Below are 20,905 nucleotides of genomic sequence, written 5' to 3' on the forward strand. Positions count from 1 at the left end.
AAAATGAAATTGGCTAGTAAAAATACATCTAATTCCTCTAGCAATAAAAAAACGAAATTACTTTCCAAACAACCCAATAGTTTGTTAAGATATTTATTTGGAGGCTCAGCATAGATTTTAATAATTTTACAATAACATTACAATTACATGATTAAAATAATGTGAAACTAATAAATTTTTTAAAATTTGTGTTTTACTTTTAACTTTACTCAAAACCAACATCACCTAATAGTATAGTCTGCAGCTGAAGGGGGGGTCTAGACCCAAAATGCATACTGCAAAATGACTAACTGAAGAAATTTTATGTAGGTGGAAATAATCAAAATGTTCCTGTGTAATATGTCCTTAAATTATCAAACTATATGATTTAAAAACACAAAGCTAACATCCATTGAATGCATCACATTACAGAGAGAGAGAGAGAGAGAGAGAGAGAGAGAGAGAGAAAATGTACTCTCAAAACATACTTCACATATAAACAACAAAACAAATATAAAAAATACAAAAATTCTTAATACGCTAGTATCTTTGAACATAAACTGTTTATCATCGGAAACACAATTCTATTAATATGATACTAAGAAAGCAAAAGAACAAATACAAAAACTAGAACATATTTCTACAGTAGCCACATCTTCTTCACATTAAAAAATTAAAAAAATAACTAAAAAATTACAAATTAATATCATAGAAACACAACTTTAACACAGACAACATTACACTGATATAAACCAGTTTTAGACAGAAATGTGAAGAGTACAATGGGATCAAATAGAAATACTGCTTAACAATAGACATATATTCCAAGAATATACTGTTAAGCAAACAACACAGTGTACTTTGACAAATCTACAAGGTATACAGGCCATATGTAACATAATATGTATGTTAACACAGAAAAAATATGCAATATTGCATTTTATTATATTTTGATGTTAAAACAAACTGTTCATCATTAGGAATACAGTTCCACTAATAGAAATCTCTACAAATAATTAAAAATTATAGATTTATTTGTTAATTTTTTAAGATAATAGAATTTGATTTTATGTTATCTCTATGACTTCTTACAATTAACACATTAACCATTTTCATGGCTTTGGGAGATTTTGTGCATCACTTTAGTTAATTGCATATGATTAAAAGAATCATTTAAAAATCCAAATGTTTTTATAAATAATATCTACAAATATTTTTATATTATTTTAAATTGTCTTTTTGCTTCAAATTTTCAAATACAGGTATGCCCTGCTTAATGTGATTCACTTAATGGACTGCACATATGACAGAAGTCCCATAAGATGATAATAGATCTGAAAAATTTTTAGATGCTGTAATGTCTGGTGGCAGAGGCAGCATCATGTAATGCATTAATGAGTAAATGAGCCTTCAGCACAACCAGTCATGTAAAGTGCATAAGGTGTCCAAACCACTTATGGAATAAAGTACAGGAATCCCTCATACAACATGGTACTTCTACAACATGATTTCACTCTAACAATGTTTGAAAATTGGGGATATCTTCCATACAATACAACTTCCAGTTTTGCTCTAACACGGTTTTGAAAATCCTCCATACAAAATTTCACAATTTTAAGTGTAAACTTCATTATTCAGTATTTTTTTATTATTATTATTATTCAAGTAAGCACACGTCTCAAATTTGCCCAAGGATTTTAGAATATTGAAATTTTCAAATTATTTTGTGCTTTTCATTGGGTTTACTTTAATCAAAACTGATAGGATAAAGAAGAAAAAAATTGCACTAACTTTCCTATCAACCAGGTGTTGTTGTTGCTTTCAGACTTTAGCCCCTAAGACTGTCTCTGTGTTTTCGTTTTATAGATTAATTGTCATATTTAGGTAAGTGTTATTAAACTGTTTTTTGACCGTAGGTATTACCTACCTACAAATGATTACTTCATTCATAAAAATGACAAAACAAAATATGGCAGTATCCCAGTATTTGAACACAAATTCTGGAAAGAAGTCTCTTAGTATTCAACTGAACAAACACAACCTGCTAGAATAAATTTTCAATTGATAACATATTTTTATTTCACAATCCATAAAAATTTTTTTATGATAAAAATATGAAAATGTTGCTGATACATTTGATCAAGATTGAGAAAACAGCTGACATGACAATGATACTTTGTAAACCTCATGTAACTAAAATTAATATTAACACATAATACAGTACCTTTAATTGTGATTGTTAATTTATTTCCAATCAATAATTAATTATCAATTGCTCTAACATATTTCTCTTAGTAACAAAAAAGAATAGCCTTCTGGAATGTAACCCTATGTTTTTCATTAGACCTTTGTTTTATATATCACAGATTTGCATATTACAAGTACTCCTCACTTTACGACCAAGTTCCATTCCAACGACTACGTCGTTAAGCAAATTGGTCGATAAGCAAGGAGCTTGCGCTGGGAATAAAGGATCGTTGTAAAATTATCCAAATTATGCAACAAACTTCAAATTTATTCATAAAAAGACTATTATAGTACGCTATTAGCCTATTATAGTACTATAAGACTATTATAGTACGCACAAGCCTATTATAGTACACTTAGTGTGCATGTCACCATTCACCACTGACCGGCACTCAAGAGAAAGGGGATTCCCCGAACTGCAGGTCGAAATCTCGATTGGTCGTATGTGTGAGTGGTCGTTAAGCAGATAGGTCGTAAAGTGAGGAGTATCTGTACTGACTTTTTTGGAATGTAACTACTGTGTTATATGAGGGTACTGGTATTTTCAGAAAATTTCTTAACAAAAAATAATATAATTTATTGTGTCATTCTAAATGCACTATGACTAATCTATATATATAATTGAGACAACTTAATAATAATAATAATAATAATAATCAGCGCAGAGCACAAATGGTTAGGAGTTGAAAGTTGAAATTTGGTACACAGTTAGGGTACGTCACGAGAACGCACACTAAGAAGGGATTTTTCGAAATTCCTCCCCACGGGGAGAGGGACAGGATTAAGTCTTAACACTTCTATCGTTGATGGAAGTGTTAAGACTTAATCCTGTCCCTGCATTGTTACATAACACTTCCATCAACGATGGAAGTGTTATGTAACAATGCAAGTGTTAAGAGAAAGCGACGTGCAAGACGCAGATGCAGTTTTTTTCATTTTTGCAGGAAATCGAACATATTTTTAGACCTATCTAAAAATTCTGTAATTAGTCTGGAAACAGGGAGGACCCAATTCTTGCATTCTGTGAAAATGGGTAAGGTTGACTATAATGTAATAATCTTAATATTTGCTAGAACGGTTAGGAGTTGAAAGTTTAAATTTTGTGCACAGTTAGGGTACCAGATTTAAGTACCAAAGTGTTAAGTAACAATGGAGAACAAGAGAAAGTGACATGCAAGATTTACGGGCACTGGAAAAAAAAAGAAAAAGAGTAATATGTTGGAACATATTCGATTTTCAAATTTAATCAGATTAGTTCGGTTTTTTTAAACCTTTCTTCTTTAGAACATTCGATGAAAATCAAAGGATATAATCAGAACACGTCGTGAAAATCAAACAATATTAGAACATTCGATTTTCAAATTCAAACTTTCTTTAGAAAAACTTAGTTCGTTGATGAAATTACTCTTTTTTTTGTGACTATAATGTAATAATCTTAATCTTCGCTATTGTTACTTTTGCCCGAGCCTACCTGCTAGTTTTACAATAAATGAAACCAGTTTTAACACATTAAGCACCATGTGTTACAAATATGCAACACCCCAGACTGTGTTGAAGAAATGCTACACACGCAATACATTGAAATCTGTGCTGTCTTACTTTGGAGCAACATGCTAGTCATATAAATGTAATGGAAATAGTTACAGCATGGCCCATGGAAATGGAAATCGCACTTAGCCCAGTAATTTTTTTATGATGGAATGCTATAAATTTAATTGTTTCCTTTATAAATTATGAGAAATATGCAAAATTTTGTTTTTTCTAATGTTGTTCTTACACAATGAACATGAATCAGTATATCATGAAAATATAAGCACAAAAACAAATATTTGTGAAACAATATTTTCTTTTAATGAATGAAAACAATAAGTACATTATTTTAGTGATTATTTTTCTTAGATTTCTATCAGTCCATTTATACAACCTATAATTTCTTCATTTATGTAATAGACATTTTGTTGAATTTAGAACCTGATGAGCATAAAAGATGGCATAACAAATCAGAAAAAATCATTCAGACCATGTGTTGCAATTCCACAACATGCCTAAATATTGAGAATATTTATATTAAGACAAAGACAAAATTATATTAAATAGCCATAATTTTTGTACTATTCTGTCCATAAAAAAGATTGTAGCCTTGTGTGATATTTTATGCCTGTCTATTGTGGTGCTTAATGTGTTAAATTAAAAGCCTTAGCACATCAAGAATTTTATTTATTATATTGTTATTCTTTAAAAATAACCAACATTTTTCTGTTTAGTTCTCATATTTTGGAATTTAAATATTTTTATTTATAACATCAAAATCATCATTAAGTTTAAACTGAAAACAAATTGCCCTATTTACTTAATTCTAAAATTCTTCTTTACTTTACCCATTTATGCTCGTCTGAAATAAAGATGTTTTAGAATTGTTGGCATCTTATATTTGCAATCCAAATAACAACCAGAAATCATCACAAATTGAGCACCTAACACATTATGTATTAATAACCTAAATCCAAAAAACATGTATTAACTATATACCAATAATTGATATTAAGTCTGTTTTAGACTTAATATCAAAACACATCTTAGTTCTAGAACAATTAAACTTTTATTTTCTGAATTCTACAATACATGTTCTGCTTAATCAATCTTAAAGATTCTGCCACCATAAGTTTTCCTACTATAGTCTTATATTTATTAACTGTTACTTTGAGGCTTTTAAAGCAGAGTATATATAGTATATATGCAGAGTGATTTAGTATATATCTGATTTAAAAGCAGATAAATTACATATAAAAATTTAGCTTTTGATATACTACATATCTTGTAAGGATAATTACAATGAAAATAAATTGAAATATACAAACAATACACAATTCCACCTATCAACAATGAGAAAATAAAAACTGCAAATATGGAAATTCAAACTCATGAAACCTTTAAAAACCAAAAAATCATTTTTTGCTCTTTTAAAGGTTTCACGAAGGTCTGAATATCAACAATGAGAACAACTTCATACATTTATCTATAGGGTCTGGCAGAAAATGGGTGATTAAAAATATTCAGAAGTTAATAACAGTCAATTTATAAACTAATTTTAATGTGCACATTTTCAAACAACATAGTTTATCATTTGTTTTGATGATGATGATAACTCAAGTAACCCTCATTCTTGTGCTAACAGTCTTCACAAAGTATGTCATTCACAAAGCAGTGAAACACATTCTCAAGTATGTTATTGATTGCATGACAAATTTTTGCCTGTTTAAATGTTTTGTGGACAAAGAATGTGATATATAAATAATGTCCATAAAATATTAAAAATCTCAAGGCAAAAATTTCTGCCAGACTCTGTATTTCATAGTAGCTACTTTCAAATAAGCATTTTTTGAAGACAAAAACAGAAATCAATCACCAGATCAGTGTTGCCATTGCTCATGATTTAATTGGTAATATTTTCAAAGATTCGGTGATTAAAAATTATTTCTTAACGATCACTTAACACATTGACTGTCAACTACAAATTATTTCATAGTTGACAATCGAACAACAGAAGCCATCTACAAGATAACTTGTATAATGTTGTCTGTCATATTTTGCCAGATATTATAATTACTTAGAATGGGAATGCTCATAACTGATTAGTGGGTGTCTGAAATGAGAACAACACATAAATTGAGCATTATTAAACAAACTATAAAGAAATTCAAAATTGGAACGTTCCAATTCCGCACATTGGTTTATTTTATTACAACGATATCCTGAAGATGACTCAGAATGGGTCGAAAACATTTGAACAAGTATGAACGTGATTAACTGGAACAATTAAGGTTATGTTAGATGAAGTACATTCCTCCAGTTTTTTTGTTTGATGTTTGTTTGAATTATCAAAATGCTTCTTTGTTGTTGTTATGCACTAGTTGAAATTCTATTTCTTTAACAAGAAGAGGTCATGATGTTTTCACAGCTTTCAATAATACTGTTTGTGTGGATAAGCTTTGGTATAAACCTTTATTAAGCAAAGGGAGACAGCATGCTTTTCAAATATTTTCTAGAAAATTAAAGTTAAAATAACAGAACAATAAATGTGAGCTATGAGTATTTTTTGTGGAATTTTTCATTGTGGACTATGTAGTTCAGCAGCAGCTTGTCTTATTCATATTTGCAAGATTGTTGTTTTGTGTCTCAATGAATGAATTTTTTCCAAATTAATGTAATTTTTCATTGATTTGAAAAAATTCATATATGAGATGCAAACCAATCAGTCTTCAATGAAAGGTTCTGCAAAGTTATTCATAAATCGTTCAGGATTTTCTAATTTCATTTTTCTTGAAAATGTTTGCGAAGCATACTTTCTCCTTTTGCTCGATAAACATTCATATCAATGCTTATCCACACAAGCAGTTTTATTAATTAAAATATACAAGGACTCTTATAAGTCTAAATTCTGTATATTCAGTAGCATAATTAAGGAAGACTAAGGAGGGTGGACCACCCCAGACAGCACTTTTTTGGAGTGGCACCAACACTGTCAGGTCTAGCATTGAATTTATCTCTAGATCAGTGGTTCTTAACCTTGCTGGAGGTACCGAACCCCATCAGTTTCATATGAGCATTCACCGAACCCCTTTTAATTGGAAAAATAAAATATAATTTTTCAAATTCAAAACATAGGTATATATTTTATTGGTCCACAAAATAAACAAAACCATTATAGAACAAAACATTACGAACAAAGAACAAAACATTAAGAACAAAGAATAAAACATTAAGAACAAAGAACAAAATTTAAAATCAGTGTGACTGCTGCTGTTGCCTTTTAGACACCAGTTCGGAAATGCGAGGCTTTACCTTGGAAAGTGCCACTCGCATGTCATTTTCGCAACTAAGTCTGTTCCTTTTCTTCGTTTTAATGTCCAGCATCCTCGAAAAGGATTGCTCACAAAGATATGTTGTCACAAACGGTATCAAAATCTCCAGAGCTTTCTTCGCAATAGCAGAGTACGTTACTATTTGGTGGCACCAAAACGATGAGAGCGTTGTTGTTTTGAAGAGTTGCTGTTGAACCTGGCTCTGCTGAATTTCAATGATTTCATCCAGGTATGTATCATTGACATCTGTTTTCTCAACATCAAACGTAAACGGCTGCCTCACCCATGCTGGATATAACTCTCTTGAAGAGAAGTACCCTTCAAGAGACTTTGCAAGCTCGTCTAAGTGCATGGAAATTGCGTGCTTCAGTTCCCCCGATACAGAAATATCTCCGATTCCAGGCACATCATAATTCTTATTTACACATTCGTCTAGCAGGGTAAAGTTTGCAAAGTTACCGTTTTCTATTCGTCGTTTCCACAACGGTAGCTTTTTTTGAAACGCCTTCAGGGCTTCTTCCGCTTCGATGATGTTGACACCACCGCCCTGCATCTGTTGATTCAGATGATTGAGAGCTGCGAAGATATCAGCCATGTACGCAAGCATGAGAATAAATTCAGAATTTTTGAAGCAATCTGCATGACCATGTTGGTGCTCTTGCAAAAACAGGGCTAATTCCTCACGTAGGGCAAAAACACGATTCAGAACCTGTCCCCGGGATAACCACCGAACGTTTGAATGGTACAGAAGTACCTCGAATTCAGACCCCATTTCTTTACACAACTCCTTGAAGATGCAGTGCCTCAGAGCACTATTTCGCACATAGTTCACGCATTCCACTACAATTTTTAAGACTTCTGCCAGTTTTGGAGGCATGGTTTTTGTTGCCAACGCATGCCTGTATAGAATACAATGTGTAACAACGATGTGTGGTGCATCGGCTTTCACTAGCGCACCAAAACCAGACTTTCTTCCCAGCATGGCTGGAGCTCTGTCCGAACAAACTGCAGAAACCATATCCCACGAAAGATTATTTTCTTTGAAGAAGTCATCCACAAGTTTCTTTACATCGGCTGCCTTAGTTGTTGTTGTAAGAGGCTTACATAATAAAAAATCTTCCTTTATAACGTCGTCTTTCACACAGCGCACAAATACTGCAAGCTGACTTAGACTGGAAACGTCTGTAGTTTCGTCGAGTTGAAGGCTGAATTTTGCCGGGCTTGAAATCAGATCTGCAACTACTTGGGCCAAGATATCTTTGCTCATGTCGTCTATTCTGTCACTGATGGTGTCATTTGAAAGAGGAATTTGGGATAACTTAACTTCAGCCGCTTTTCCCAGCATGATATTCGCCATCTTCAACACGGCTGGTTTTATGAGTTTTTCACCAATATTGTGTGGTTTGCCCTGCTTTGCAATAAGGTAAGCGACTTCGTACAATGCTGTAAGGATCGGTTTATCGATGGATACAAAGCCGAGGACAGGCAGACTACCCTTTTCATCAAATCTGGCCCTCTTCACCTTGAATTCAGCGAGTGTTGTATTTTTGTAATTTCCATGCAGATTAAAGAAGTGTTCTCTTAGTTTTGCTGGTGCTAGACTAGAATTGCTCAACTTGGCATTGCAAATCATGCAACAAGGACGCTGACTCCCATCACGTTCCGTTATACATGTGAATCCATATTGTACATATTCGTCCGACCACTTTCTTTTTTTGCTCGACATAGTACGAAGGGATTAAAATATTAAAAAAGAAATCACACGACGTACAATCACGACAGTCACAATTTGAATACTGGGCGCACCAAATTTCCTGCAGCATAGAAAGGCCAAGCGATGTTGCGTGATCACCCGCAGCCAATGATAGCCGAGTGGGGCGTGTCATCACGAACGTATGAGTCGGGTGTGTGCTTGACTGTCTTGCAGGTCGTTTATACGTGTATTCGATTGGGACCTCTTCACTTCATTTCAGTTAGAGAATAGTAGAAGTTAGAGAGTAAGAGAAGTTAGTTTCCCAATAGAACACACGTTATGTAGCATTAGTTTTCGAAACCAATACAGTTTCTACATCACGATGACGTCAGGTGGATGACCTCCACCGAACCCGAGACTGACTCGCCAAACCCCAGGGGTTCGGTCGAACCCAGGTTAAGAACCACTGCTCTAGATCTAGGGATTTGCAATTACCAAAGAGGAAAATGGAATGTTATACAATTTTTGACTTCTATTAAATTAATATTTATTCATGATCAATGAAATATTTTGAGTTTTTCTTAGTATAGGCATCCTATGATAGCCATTAACAACATTAAAAATCCATTAATTATTGCATTGCATACTTATTATATCCTATACTAATGTGGCATATTATACTTAAGTTAATTTATTATTTTATTCATAAAGAAAAAAAAAAGCTATACTGTATTATTAAACTGTATTACCACTGACTAAAAACGATCATCATAAAGAAGAAATGCCTCTTGGGTTTTAAGAAAATTTGGCAAATAGCTAGTAATTAATTACTTTTTAATAATATAGCTGATCTTATATAATATTAGAGTAATGGACAATTGTGGGTGCTAATCTTGCAATTTGTAAAATAATGTACATGATATTTAAACTTCTGATATGATAACTAATCAACTTGTTCAACTAGAGAGAAGACTGAATTTAGAAATTGATGTGGCAGATATTGAACAGTTAATTGAAATCCATGAGAAAGAATTAGCAAATACGGAATTGATGGAGATATTACATACTGATGAAGATACAGACAATGATACAACACTTGATCCAACACTAGTCAAAACATTGGAAATTAAAGGGTTTGCATTAATTTTGAGGAAAAAGGAAGAACTTTTTCAATTATTAGAAGAAAAACCTGACAAATTAAGAGAGCCATAGTAAGAAGGGGAAAGTAAGAATTGAGTGAGAAATAGCATGCTATAAAATATTATGTAATGAAAAGAAAAAAGCAGCTGTCTATTTAATTTTTTTTTTTTAAATTACCATTGAAATAAAATATGTAACTGTGTCTTTTATAGATATGCAAAGTTATGTAAATCCAATTCTAAAAACTTTAAATTAAAATCCAAGTAAAAAGCTACTCTTTAAAATCCGACTTGAAAACTTTTTAAAAACGAAAAGATGCTATACTTTCATAATTTTATTAATTCCATTTCCCAATGGGAAATGGAATTAATAAAATTATGAAAGTATAGCATCTTTTCGTTCTTTTTTTGTCTTCTTAACTCACTCGAAGTCGGATTTTAAAGAGTAGCTTTTTACTTGGATTTTAATTTAAAGTTTTTAGAATTGAAATTTTACCGATCCCATTGGTTTTTTAAATTTTTTGAATAGTTATGTAAATCCATTATAAAATACATAACTAAAAGCTTGAATGTAACTTACATTTGTTTATTGATGTTATATGCATTTATTTAAAATTCAACTTAAGACATATGTGCAAATTTAAAAAATATAAAGTGGGTGATTGGTTAAAAAAGAGATTGGACTGCAAACAATTCGGATAACGAACACCTCATAGAACATACACAACAAGAAACAACGTAAAATAGTAAATACCAATTGGTCTTCCCTTGTCTCCAGGTTGACAATTTGAAACTTTTCGGAGCACGGAAGATTTTGACATCAACGCTCAACCCAATACCAATTGGATAGTATTTCTCCAAATGTTGAAACTCATTTTTAATTCCACTATTTTGTTTATCTTTCTGACAGAAAATTTTTTATAGTCTTTGTGAGACTGTCGGGCACTCGTTAAGGTTTGTTTTGGAGTTGTGAGAGTTTAACTGTCCTATCGGATATTCATTAATGTTTTAACATCAAAATTTCAAATTTCACTCGAGCATCATATTTACATAATTCTTTCATGCACTAGTTGATTTCTGTTCTCTCAATTTTTGTGAGTGCTTTGCTGAACTTTCATCTCAAAAAGAAATTGTTAATATTATGGAGTCTAAAAAGAGGGGAGTGTCAAGAACTGTGCTCACCATAGAAACCAAGCAAGAGATAATAGTCAAAGTAGAGAGTGGGAAGAAGATGACTGTTGTTGCTAGGCAGTATGGCTTGAACAGGTCTGCAGTAGGCACAATCTTAGCTAAGAAAGATATAATCAAGAAGACTCGAGGCACTAAAGGAGTAACGAAAACTACATCTGAGAAACAAAGATGTTCCATCCATGAAAAAATGGAGAGATTGCTTTTAATTTGGATAAAATAAAGGGAAATGAAAAGAGATGTAATTAGTATGACTATCATTCAAGAGAAAACTAGAGAAATTTTTGAAGAACTGAAGAAACAAACTCCACATTCGTCAAATGAAGAGATAGAATTCAAAGTACCACTGGATGGTTTGAAAAGTTTAGAAGGAGAACTGGCATTAAACATGTAATTAATGATGAGTATGCTAGTGCAGATAAAGAAGCAGAGAAGTTCTGTCTCAAATTTGAAGAATTCATTAAAAAGAAGGATATTGTCCACAACAAATTTTCAATTGTGATGAAACTGGTTTATTTTGGAAGCACATGCCAAACCATATCTACATTACGAAAGACGAGAAAAATATTCCTGGGCATAAACCCATGAAAGACTGATTGACATTACTTTTGGGAGCTAATACTGGCAGTGATATGAAGCTTATCCCACTTCTTGTCTATCACTCTGAGAACCCTAGAGCATTCAAAAAACATTCCGTAATTAAAGAAAGACTGCCAGTGATGTGAAGATTGAATAAAAGAGCATGGGTCACAGAAGTTTTTTTGAAAGAATTGCTGTTTAAAGTTTGTGCTCCAAGTATCAAGGATTACCTTCAGACCAATGAATTGCCATTGAAAACACTTACTATTTGACAATGAACCAAAAGACCTTGAAGATAATTTGCTGAGTTTCCCTTGCTGAGAGTTCAGTTTCTCCTCTGAATATCACTTTGTTGATCCAGCCAATGGATCAGGGGATATTGCAGGTTTCAAATTTGTACATTTGCACACTGTTTTGGAGCATGCTAGTTCTCCTCAATGATGACATTAAAAATGTTTTGGAAAAAAAAATTTAATATTTTTGAAGCTTTCAGGCTCATTCAAAAGGCATGGTCAGAAGTCACTCAATGACAGTTGAATTCTACTTGGCAAAAGCTGTGTCCCTCCTGCATTCAGGGAGACTGAAATAAGGTCCCTGAAATTATGGATGAAATTGTGACAACTGCTAGAGATCTCGAATTAGAGGTGAATGAAGATGACAGAAGTGCTCATAATGGAACCTGAAACTGATCTAATTACAGAACACCAAGAACTCTTGAATGAAGAACACCAAGAAACTCAGCAAAGATGTGTTTTCTTCTGAAAAAGAAAAAGACAAAAGAGGATTACTGCCAACATCTGCTATTAAAGATCTTTTGAAGTAACTTTTATTTTGCAGATGCAACTACAGTAGACCCCCCCTATAACACGGTAGATATGTTCTGTGTTATATGAATCTGTGTTGTATGAGTCACTTAAATACATGAGCCAATCACAGCCCATCACGTGTGCAGTTTAGGGGCTACAGCTGTTTGAAGGGTTTTCTTCCATAAAATTAATCAATTCTAGATTAATTTGACTCAACATTTCCAAATTACGTATAATTTTTTGGGAATAATCCATATAAACTATGCTATAAATAAAAAATTGTAGGATTACTTAGTGAGTGCACACTTCAAGAACAGTTAGATGAAGTACATTTTGATAATATTCAAAGTTCAAACAAAATTATTAAAGCTAAACAATTCTGAAATAAATATTACTTAAAATTTATTTATTCAATATCGGTACGACAATTTTCACACCAAACACCGTATAAACATTGCAAAAAGTTCACCGAGTTCAGCGTTATATCCACATTTGCTTGTCGCAAGTACTTTTGATGAACCTTACTGTTGTCGTCTTCAGGGGAGTGCATAAATTTGCCGAAAAACTTTAAAAAGGAACAAATCCGATGCAGAATAGAATGCATAAAGCTTTACCAAAGCCGTTACAAATGTAAAGCAAAAATTCAAAACGTTCAAAAGCCGATCGAGCATCTGGCTCCGCAACTAGCAAGGCCGCGTATGCGCAGACACGCGCTCACACTAATCGTATATTAGATAACGCTTGAATAACGTGACCCAAATATTGGGCAGATCAAGAGTGGGAGTGTTGCATGCTTCTAGCGTGGTGGTAAGGAGGGATTCCCAGATGAAAACTATTTTTCTATCATTGCAGCACTTGAGCATATGCACTTGTGACCATAGCGGATTGTAACCCTGTTTGAGAGCCCTTTTTGCCAGCTCTGTGGTGTGCCTACCCCTCACCACGTCGTCTTGGTGCTCAGCAAGGTGGCTGGCAAGCATTCTGGTGGTGGCCCCGATATATCGTGTGCTTACTCCCGTTGCTAGATTTTCCAGTGGGACAGCATAGACCCCCAACTTCTCAAGCATGGAGAGCTTGTCTCTGTCGTTACACAGAAGCTTGCGTTAACTTGGAAGTGGAGCTAATGGTAGTACCAGGTTGCGCTTCCTAAATATTCTGCAGATACGTATAGAGAGGGGTCCAAGGTATGGCAACAATGTTTGAATCACCGAAACCTCCTCGAAGTAAGTCGAATTTACTTGTCACTAGGCTAAACCACAAATTACCATTCCCAGTTCTGTATTTTATTTATAAATGCATTTTTAATAATATATGGTTAATAAGAATCTATTTTAGACCTACAAACAATTAAATTTTAGTTTTTAATATGTACAGAAAAAAGTAATCTAAATTTACGAATACATGTACGTACAGTACATACTTGATAAATGTACAGTACATGTAATTTGGTGATGTTTACAGTACATTGTGGACTCTTTATTTGTGAATGGAGTTCCTCTAAGACATTATAAAATAAGATGATTTTTTAAGGTTAAATAACAAATACAGTTATTAAAATTATTTTTCAATAGTAGAAAATCAACTAATTTACGTTAAATTTACCAAAATTGAGTGGTGCTGACAACGACGCCAAATGGTAGATACTGGAACTACCATGGAAAACGCCAATAATGAGCACTTAAAGACTGCTAAATAAGACAACAACACAGAAACACAGATATTTTCATGTTTTGTTCTCTAGGATTTATAATGATTATATTAACATTTACTGTAAATGTACATACTTTTATATGATTTTATGTGCTTTTAACACTTTTCTAGTGATATTACAATTCAATATTTGTGGCAGATGGATGTAAATATGAATAAAATGACTTAAACTTGATTTTATTTTTCCATATATTTTTTTGACAAACGACGTATAATTGAGAATGATGTAACTCGAGGTATACCTGTAATGTTCGAAACCTTCAGAATAAACAAAAGGTACGTTCTTGTTAAATAATTATCTTTTATGGTACAATATTGTAAAATTATATTTTATAATTGAATGTAGCCGGCAGAAGAGGGGTATGCATATCAGTAACAAAAGAAGAATAAAGAATGTAAAAAAAGCCTAGTGTCATATAAATTACACTTCATCGTGTTGAATAAATAAATAAGACAGAGAGACACAGTTTCATATAAAGAAAATTACTTAAAATTGTTCAAAATTGATAGTCTTGATTATAAATTGTTTTAAAATTTGAAAAAGTTATACTTAGAAATCATTTCATTTTAGAGTAGTTTTGATTTAACGTTAAATAAATAATCATACAGAGGCATTTAAATTTGCACTCCAGATCTTCCAAGTTCAATGATGAAAGAGTTCACTATCAATTTCTAATGACAAATCTACAATTTTTTCATAAATAAATTCTACTTTGATTTTAAGCTGATTACAAAAAAGTGCAAATTATTATAAAATCATTAAAATAAAGAAACAACATTCCAGATGCAATATTTAAAATTTCACATATACTATTGTATTTTTTTATATCCATATACTGTTAAGTCAATGATTTTTATCTTAAACAGAAGGCCAAACATTCACACTTATTACTATTGCCATAAAGTAATTAGTGTTGAAAAATATTACCAATTCCATCTTAAAGTAAAGCAGAATCTGTTCCAGACAGGAAATAAACCCCACCCTTCCTGGTTTAAGTTTTTCTATGAATGGAATTTATTATATTTTCACTAAAATGCTATCAATTTAAAATATAATGTTTAATAATGCATCTAAAAATTAAAGCAATGATTTACAACACTTTTTTGATGTTAATGAATTAATATATATTCTATGTATTCTAAACTTCTGATAATGTTCACTATAATATGAAAATTGATCATTGCACTTATGAATGCATATCTATTTCAACTTCTTTCGTACTGTGTTTCTTTTGTCTTGTTTTTTGACAAAAGATTCAAAAGAAACAAAGCACTAAATTTACTAATTTCATGGAAAAATTTACATAATTTTTTACTTTAATAAGGTACTTGTGTATTGTATGTTGAAAAATATAATTTAAAAACCACAATAATCTAATGAAGTTCAAGCATGACAATCACTAGATAATCTAGTTGAAAATATCTATTTTTCAAGATTAAATGTTGGATTAAAAGGTTTTTTGTGCTTATATTAAATTCAACTAGTTTGATATTGAAATAAAAATGTAATTATTTAAGAAACTCCAATTTTTTTGAGAAATCATCATACACAGAATACAAAATTAGTAATTCTATAAATTATTTGAAGAATGATCTTACATTTAAATTGATACTTAATTACAAAGTATCAATTATGATTCTAAAGAATTATCCTAAAATTTTATAAAATCATAAAACATTTCAAATTTGTATAGTTTACATATATGAAAATAAATAAATCTGTCATATTTCAAAGTTTGATGCCTGTTTACTTGTTATTCTTGAAAATTAATGAAGTTTATACATACATTTAACACAAGATTACAGTATATAAAATACAAGGCATGTTCAATAGAAAACTGGAAAAGTCTCATTAAAAGTTGAGAAGATGAGCAATAGTATATTAATTTTGACAACACTTTCAAGTCAGTGGCAACAGTAACCATGACTGGCAACACTGTTGATATGTGTAAGCAGAGTTTAAAATCTGCTATTCATTAGCACCCCTCCCCATTAACTCCACATCTGCGATGGTCGAGAATTTGGAGAACTGAGGGGTCACGAAGGGGAAGGAAGAGCTTGGACAGAGAGAGGAGAGAAAGGTCACCACCTTTTTAGACTGGACATGTGTGTAACGGACGTTGAAGTCATCTGTTCTTGTGATCGCCTTACTTTTTAGTGATACTTGTTGATCGCTTTACTTATTGTATTATTAAAATTTGTAATATTACAAATTGGCGCAGCCGACAGTATTTCAGTACACAGCTGTATTTATATAGTAGAATCATGCTTTTCAAATTCTTGGTTCAGAAGACTGAAGACTCCTACATTATCTCCCAATATCAACTAGAAGGGGAAGATGAATGGACGAAAATCGACCAAGAATTTCAAGGAATCGAAAATCATCCTGCAATTTCGACCTCGTCGGTTTTTCAAACTGCTATCCGGACGATGACGAATTATCAAACACTATCTATTATCGGAGACAGAAGGTGAGTGCTATCTTAACAAAACTTTAATACAACCAGTCGCCCCAGACAGTTTGTCTGACTTGAAGTCGGATGTGTTGGCGCAAATGGTTCAGTTGAAAAAGCTGTACATGAACCAACAAGCCGAAACGTTGAAGATTATGAACTCTTTTCGGCAAACCATCAAAAAAATGTCATTAAACTCATCTCGCGATACAATCAACATAGAAAAATATGATGGAAAATCGGAAAAAGCGCATGTTTGAATAATTTCATACGAACACGCGTGTGCATCTCACAATTGAATTACAGACGAACAAAAGATCCGTAACCTTCAAAATTATTTGGAAGGAATTGCCGTGAAATGGTACAATTCTCGAGTATTAGATAAGGTCGGTGATAATTGGGAGGAATGAAAAAACTCTTTTCTTAGTGTGTTTGGACAGAATCGGATCCAACTTTCCATATTAGCGGATATGTGGGAATATCATGGTGGTTCACTATTGGAATATTATTTTGAAAAACAACGGCGTATCCAACTTACATATCCGGATATTGGGGAACAAAGCTTTATCACCATGGTAATACATGGACTACCGGCTGATATGCAAGCTATTCTTCTTCAACACAATTTAAACGACAAAGAAAACTTACGTGTCGGATTGAGCAAATTGGTACCTACAAAAAACTCTGTACCGAGGAAAATTGAAAGAAGGAATAATAATATTCATGGTAACCGAAGTTTTACCTCCGTGAATGAAATTGATAATGATCCAAAAAACGAGTAAGGAAGGGTTTACCGATCCCTCTGACAAAATCAGATCATTCTCTAGTCACAGATCATAATGATCCCCACGTGAAATCGATGCCAGTCCACCAAATCAACAAACACAAGTAGCAAAAGACCAAGAATGAGCGGTTGATTGTCCTGAAAAATATTCAAAACAGCATTATGAAGCGGTATCATGATGATCCGGACAGTGGGGGTCATGATGGGTTTTGGAGGACTTATTACAAGTTAAGGGCACGGTTCTGGTGGCCTAACATGCGACAAAGTATCCAATGTTACGTGCAGACCTGTCCGATATGTCAATCTGTCAAGTTTAAATACCGACCCCGTCAAGACCAACTCTATTTGCCCTCACAATCGAAAATACCTTTCAATACGGTACACATTGATTTTGCGAAGCTTCAGAAACGCAGTGAAGGGATAAGAATGACTAAATCATTTCTAGTAGTCATAGACGAAGCTACACAGATAACTTATGCTAAAGCCATAAAGGAGGATGTGTGTAGTGTCATCCGTTATTTGGATAATTTATCATTATTCAATAATGTAACTACTATCATCAGCGATTCCAGATCTACCTTTAAATCGGACAGATTCAAGCAATGGGCCAGAGACAGGAATATCACATTAAAAACCACATCTCCTTATCATGCTGCCGGGAATGGAGTGTGTGAGAGAAAGTTACGGGATCTCAAGAAATTCCTTAATTGCTATCCAGATTTCAAAGGCGGGTGGAAAAATTGCTTGGATGCTGCAGTTCGCCATGAAAACCAAAGCTACAACTCTTATTTAGGTTGCTCTCCATTATTCAAATGGCAACGAACAATTGTTAAGCTGGAGGCTGACAGCGAATGACAGGAATTATAGATTTACAATCGTATGAAAAGGAGCGTACCGAAGAACAACGAAAGAAATATAGAGAATCCATCAAAAAATATTATGATAGGAAGCATGCAGGACCATTGGTAAACATTAAAGTTGGATCCTGGATTTTAGTTCAGAGTGATATGAGGGGAAAACATCCAAACATTAAAGGACCGTATCGTATCAATAAAATAATATACTACGACAACATTCCTAAAAATGTGATGTATAAAACAGAAAATGGAACTAAAAAGATAGCTCACCTTACCAATATAAAATTGTATCATCACAGGAATGATGACAAGGCTAAGAAGGGGGGTGTAAGCAGAGTTTAAAATCTGCTATTCATTAGCACCCATCCCCATTAACTCCACATCTGCGATGGTCGAGAATTCGGAGTACTGAGGGGTCACAAAGGGAAAGGAAGAGCTTGGACAGAGGAGAGAAGAGAGAAAGGTCATCACCTTTTTAGACTGGACATGTGTGTAACGGACGTTGAAGTCATCTGTTCTTGTGATCGCCTTACTTTTTAGTTTAATTATTGTATTATTAAAATTTGTAATATTACAATATGCAAAAAACAAAAGACAACAGACTGATAAAATAACAGCACCTCTCCAGCAGTGCACAAAGTAAGAGCAGTGCAGTGTTGTTCAATTTTTAACAAAACCAAACTCAACATCCATTAATGCATTCAGGTATAGTAAGGAGATGACTACATGAGTTGCACACAGGCATACAAGTAGAATTCTGAAGTTCCAAAAGTAGCCAGATTCTAAAATTACCCTCTTCTCAATACTTTTTTTTTTTTTTACATTAAAAAGTTTTGTTACTGGACTTTAAATGTTGTTTAAAGTGTGTTTGTAGCCAGATTCTCCATATCATTCACAGACAGAGAATCTTCCACAAAACTGTGGCTATTTTTGAAACTTTAGAATTCTATTTGTATGCCTGTGTGCAACTCATATAGTCAGCTCCTTACTCTATCCAAATGCACTAATGGATGTTCACTGGTTTTTGTCAAAAACAGAACAACACTCACTACACTGCTGAAAGGCAATGCCATTTTATTATTTCATTCTCTCATGTTCTTGCACATCAACAATGTTGCCAGTTGCAGTTACTGTTGCCTCTACTTGGAAGTACCATGTCAAAACTACTACATTATTGTATTGCTCTTTCTTCCAACTTTTAATGGCACTTTTCCAGTTTTCTATTGAACATATCTTGAAACACATTAAACAATTGTCTTTCAGTGTTAAAAACTTTCATATACACACATAATATATAGTCAAGTATTTTCAACAATGTATTATTGTCTTTGTCAGACAAAATTTTTGTATAATTGAATTTCAAACAAAAATTTTTAAAAAATTAAGAGTGTGTTAATTAATAGCAGTCACTCCGCATCTCTGCTACTACAGGAGTGTGCTGCTGTTTGTAAGCATTTAGGAATGACAGTGAAAAAAAATGCTGGTGCCCATACTATCAGTAGTATTGTGATGAAGTGATCTATGATTTTAACATGTGTGTTTTTAGAGACAAAAAAAGAAGGTACCAATTGTAAAATTTAACCATAAAATGAATTATCTTGCCAATGGAGCATTCAAAGTAGCAATGAAAAAAATTAGAATGCTGGCTACCATTCTAAAAATTTGAGAAGATACATCACTGCATACACCAACTTGCACTTTCACAACTTCTAAATTTTCATTCATAAAACCACATAATGAACCATGAGACAAAACTGTTTGAGCCATGGAGGATGCCATGTTGCTTTCCACCATGAACTACTACTACAAGTGGCCATTTTTATTGTCCAACAGCACGCACTTCAGCTAGAATATAGGAATGCGTTCTGAAGGAATTTTTAAACAGATGCCGCTTGCACAGAATTATGCAGAGGAATAAAAGAATGCACCCAAAGTGGTTAAAAGATTAAAATTAGTTTAAAAAGTTTTTCTCTCTCAAATGCATAAATATATAATTAATTTAAAATTAATAAAAATAATAAAAAGTTTGTTATGTATTTATGCACGAAAATCTTTTAAACCTGTGCTCTCTCTCTTAAAAAAAATTTTTTTTGTTCAATATTCCACTGTACAAAGATTTTGCCTGAAGAAGCTGTAACACATTGTCAAAAGTAATAAATTTCATATATTAAAATATGCTCCAGCAACAATTTTAATTAACAAAAACGTTTTTGATATAAGGTTATAGGTCTTCATCAGTTGAACATTCGAACATAGAATACACAAATTAAACCAAATTCTAATAAAAATGTGCAAGACTTACCAGTAAACAAATGTTTTCAATAGCTTACAATTATCATTGTCAGGTTAAGCACTAGTATTTGAAAATAGAACATAACATCAAACTTCAATCTTTGAATGATGATGAAATGCTGTCTGATTGGTCATTGCTGTAGTAATGCAGTTCTTCAATAACGAGTATACTGTGAGATTGCACTTAAAAGCCACAAATATATTGTAGTCCTCACTATTTCCATATAAATTCATTTAAGATGCTGATTGTACCTTACAGACTTGTATTGTTTGTCTTCTTTGTTTTGGTTGGTGGAATGCAATGAATAAAACCTAA

The 20,905-nt window shown here is 32.7% G+C and overlaps 2 protein-coding genes across 2 annotated transcripts in view; both read right to left on the reverse strand.

Annotated features, from left to right (window-relative positions):
• Gbeta13F (guanine nucleotide-binding protein subunit beta-1) overlaps positions 1-20,905 on the reverse strand; it is a 118,883-nt gene that overhangs the window by 65,266 nt on the left and 32,712 nt on the right. The window lies entirely within an intron of this gene.
• Positions 7,012-8,814, reverse strand: LOC136973304 (protein FAM200C-like). Its single transcript, XM_067268033.1, has one exon. The coding sequence runs from the start codon at positions 8,812-8,814 to the stop codon at positions 7,012-7,014; it is 1,803 nt and encodes a 600-aa protein (XP_067124134.1).

The sequence above is a fragment of the Centruroides vittatus genome, unplaced genomic scaffold (assembly GCF_030686945.1).
Source record: "Centruroides vittatus isolate TY-2023 unplaced genomic scaffold, ASM3068694v2 contig_3127, whole genome shotgun sequence".
NCBI classification, from domain to species: Eukaryota; Metazoa; Arthropoda; class Arachnida; order Scorpiones; family Buthidae; genus Centruroides; species Centruroides vittatus.

Excerpts from the sequence above, each read along its gene's own strand:
- LOC136973304 (XM_067268033.1), bottom strand. The coding sequence starts at position 8,814 with ATGTCGAGCAAAAAAAGAAAGTGGTCGGACGAATATGTACAATATGGA.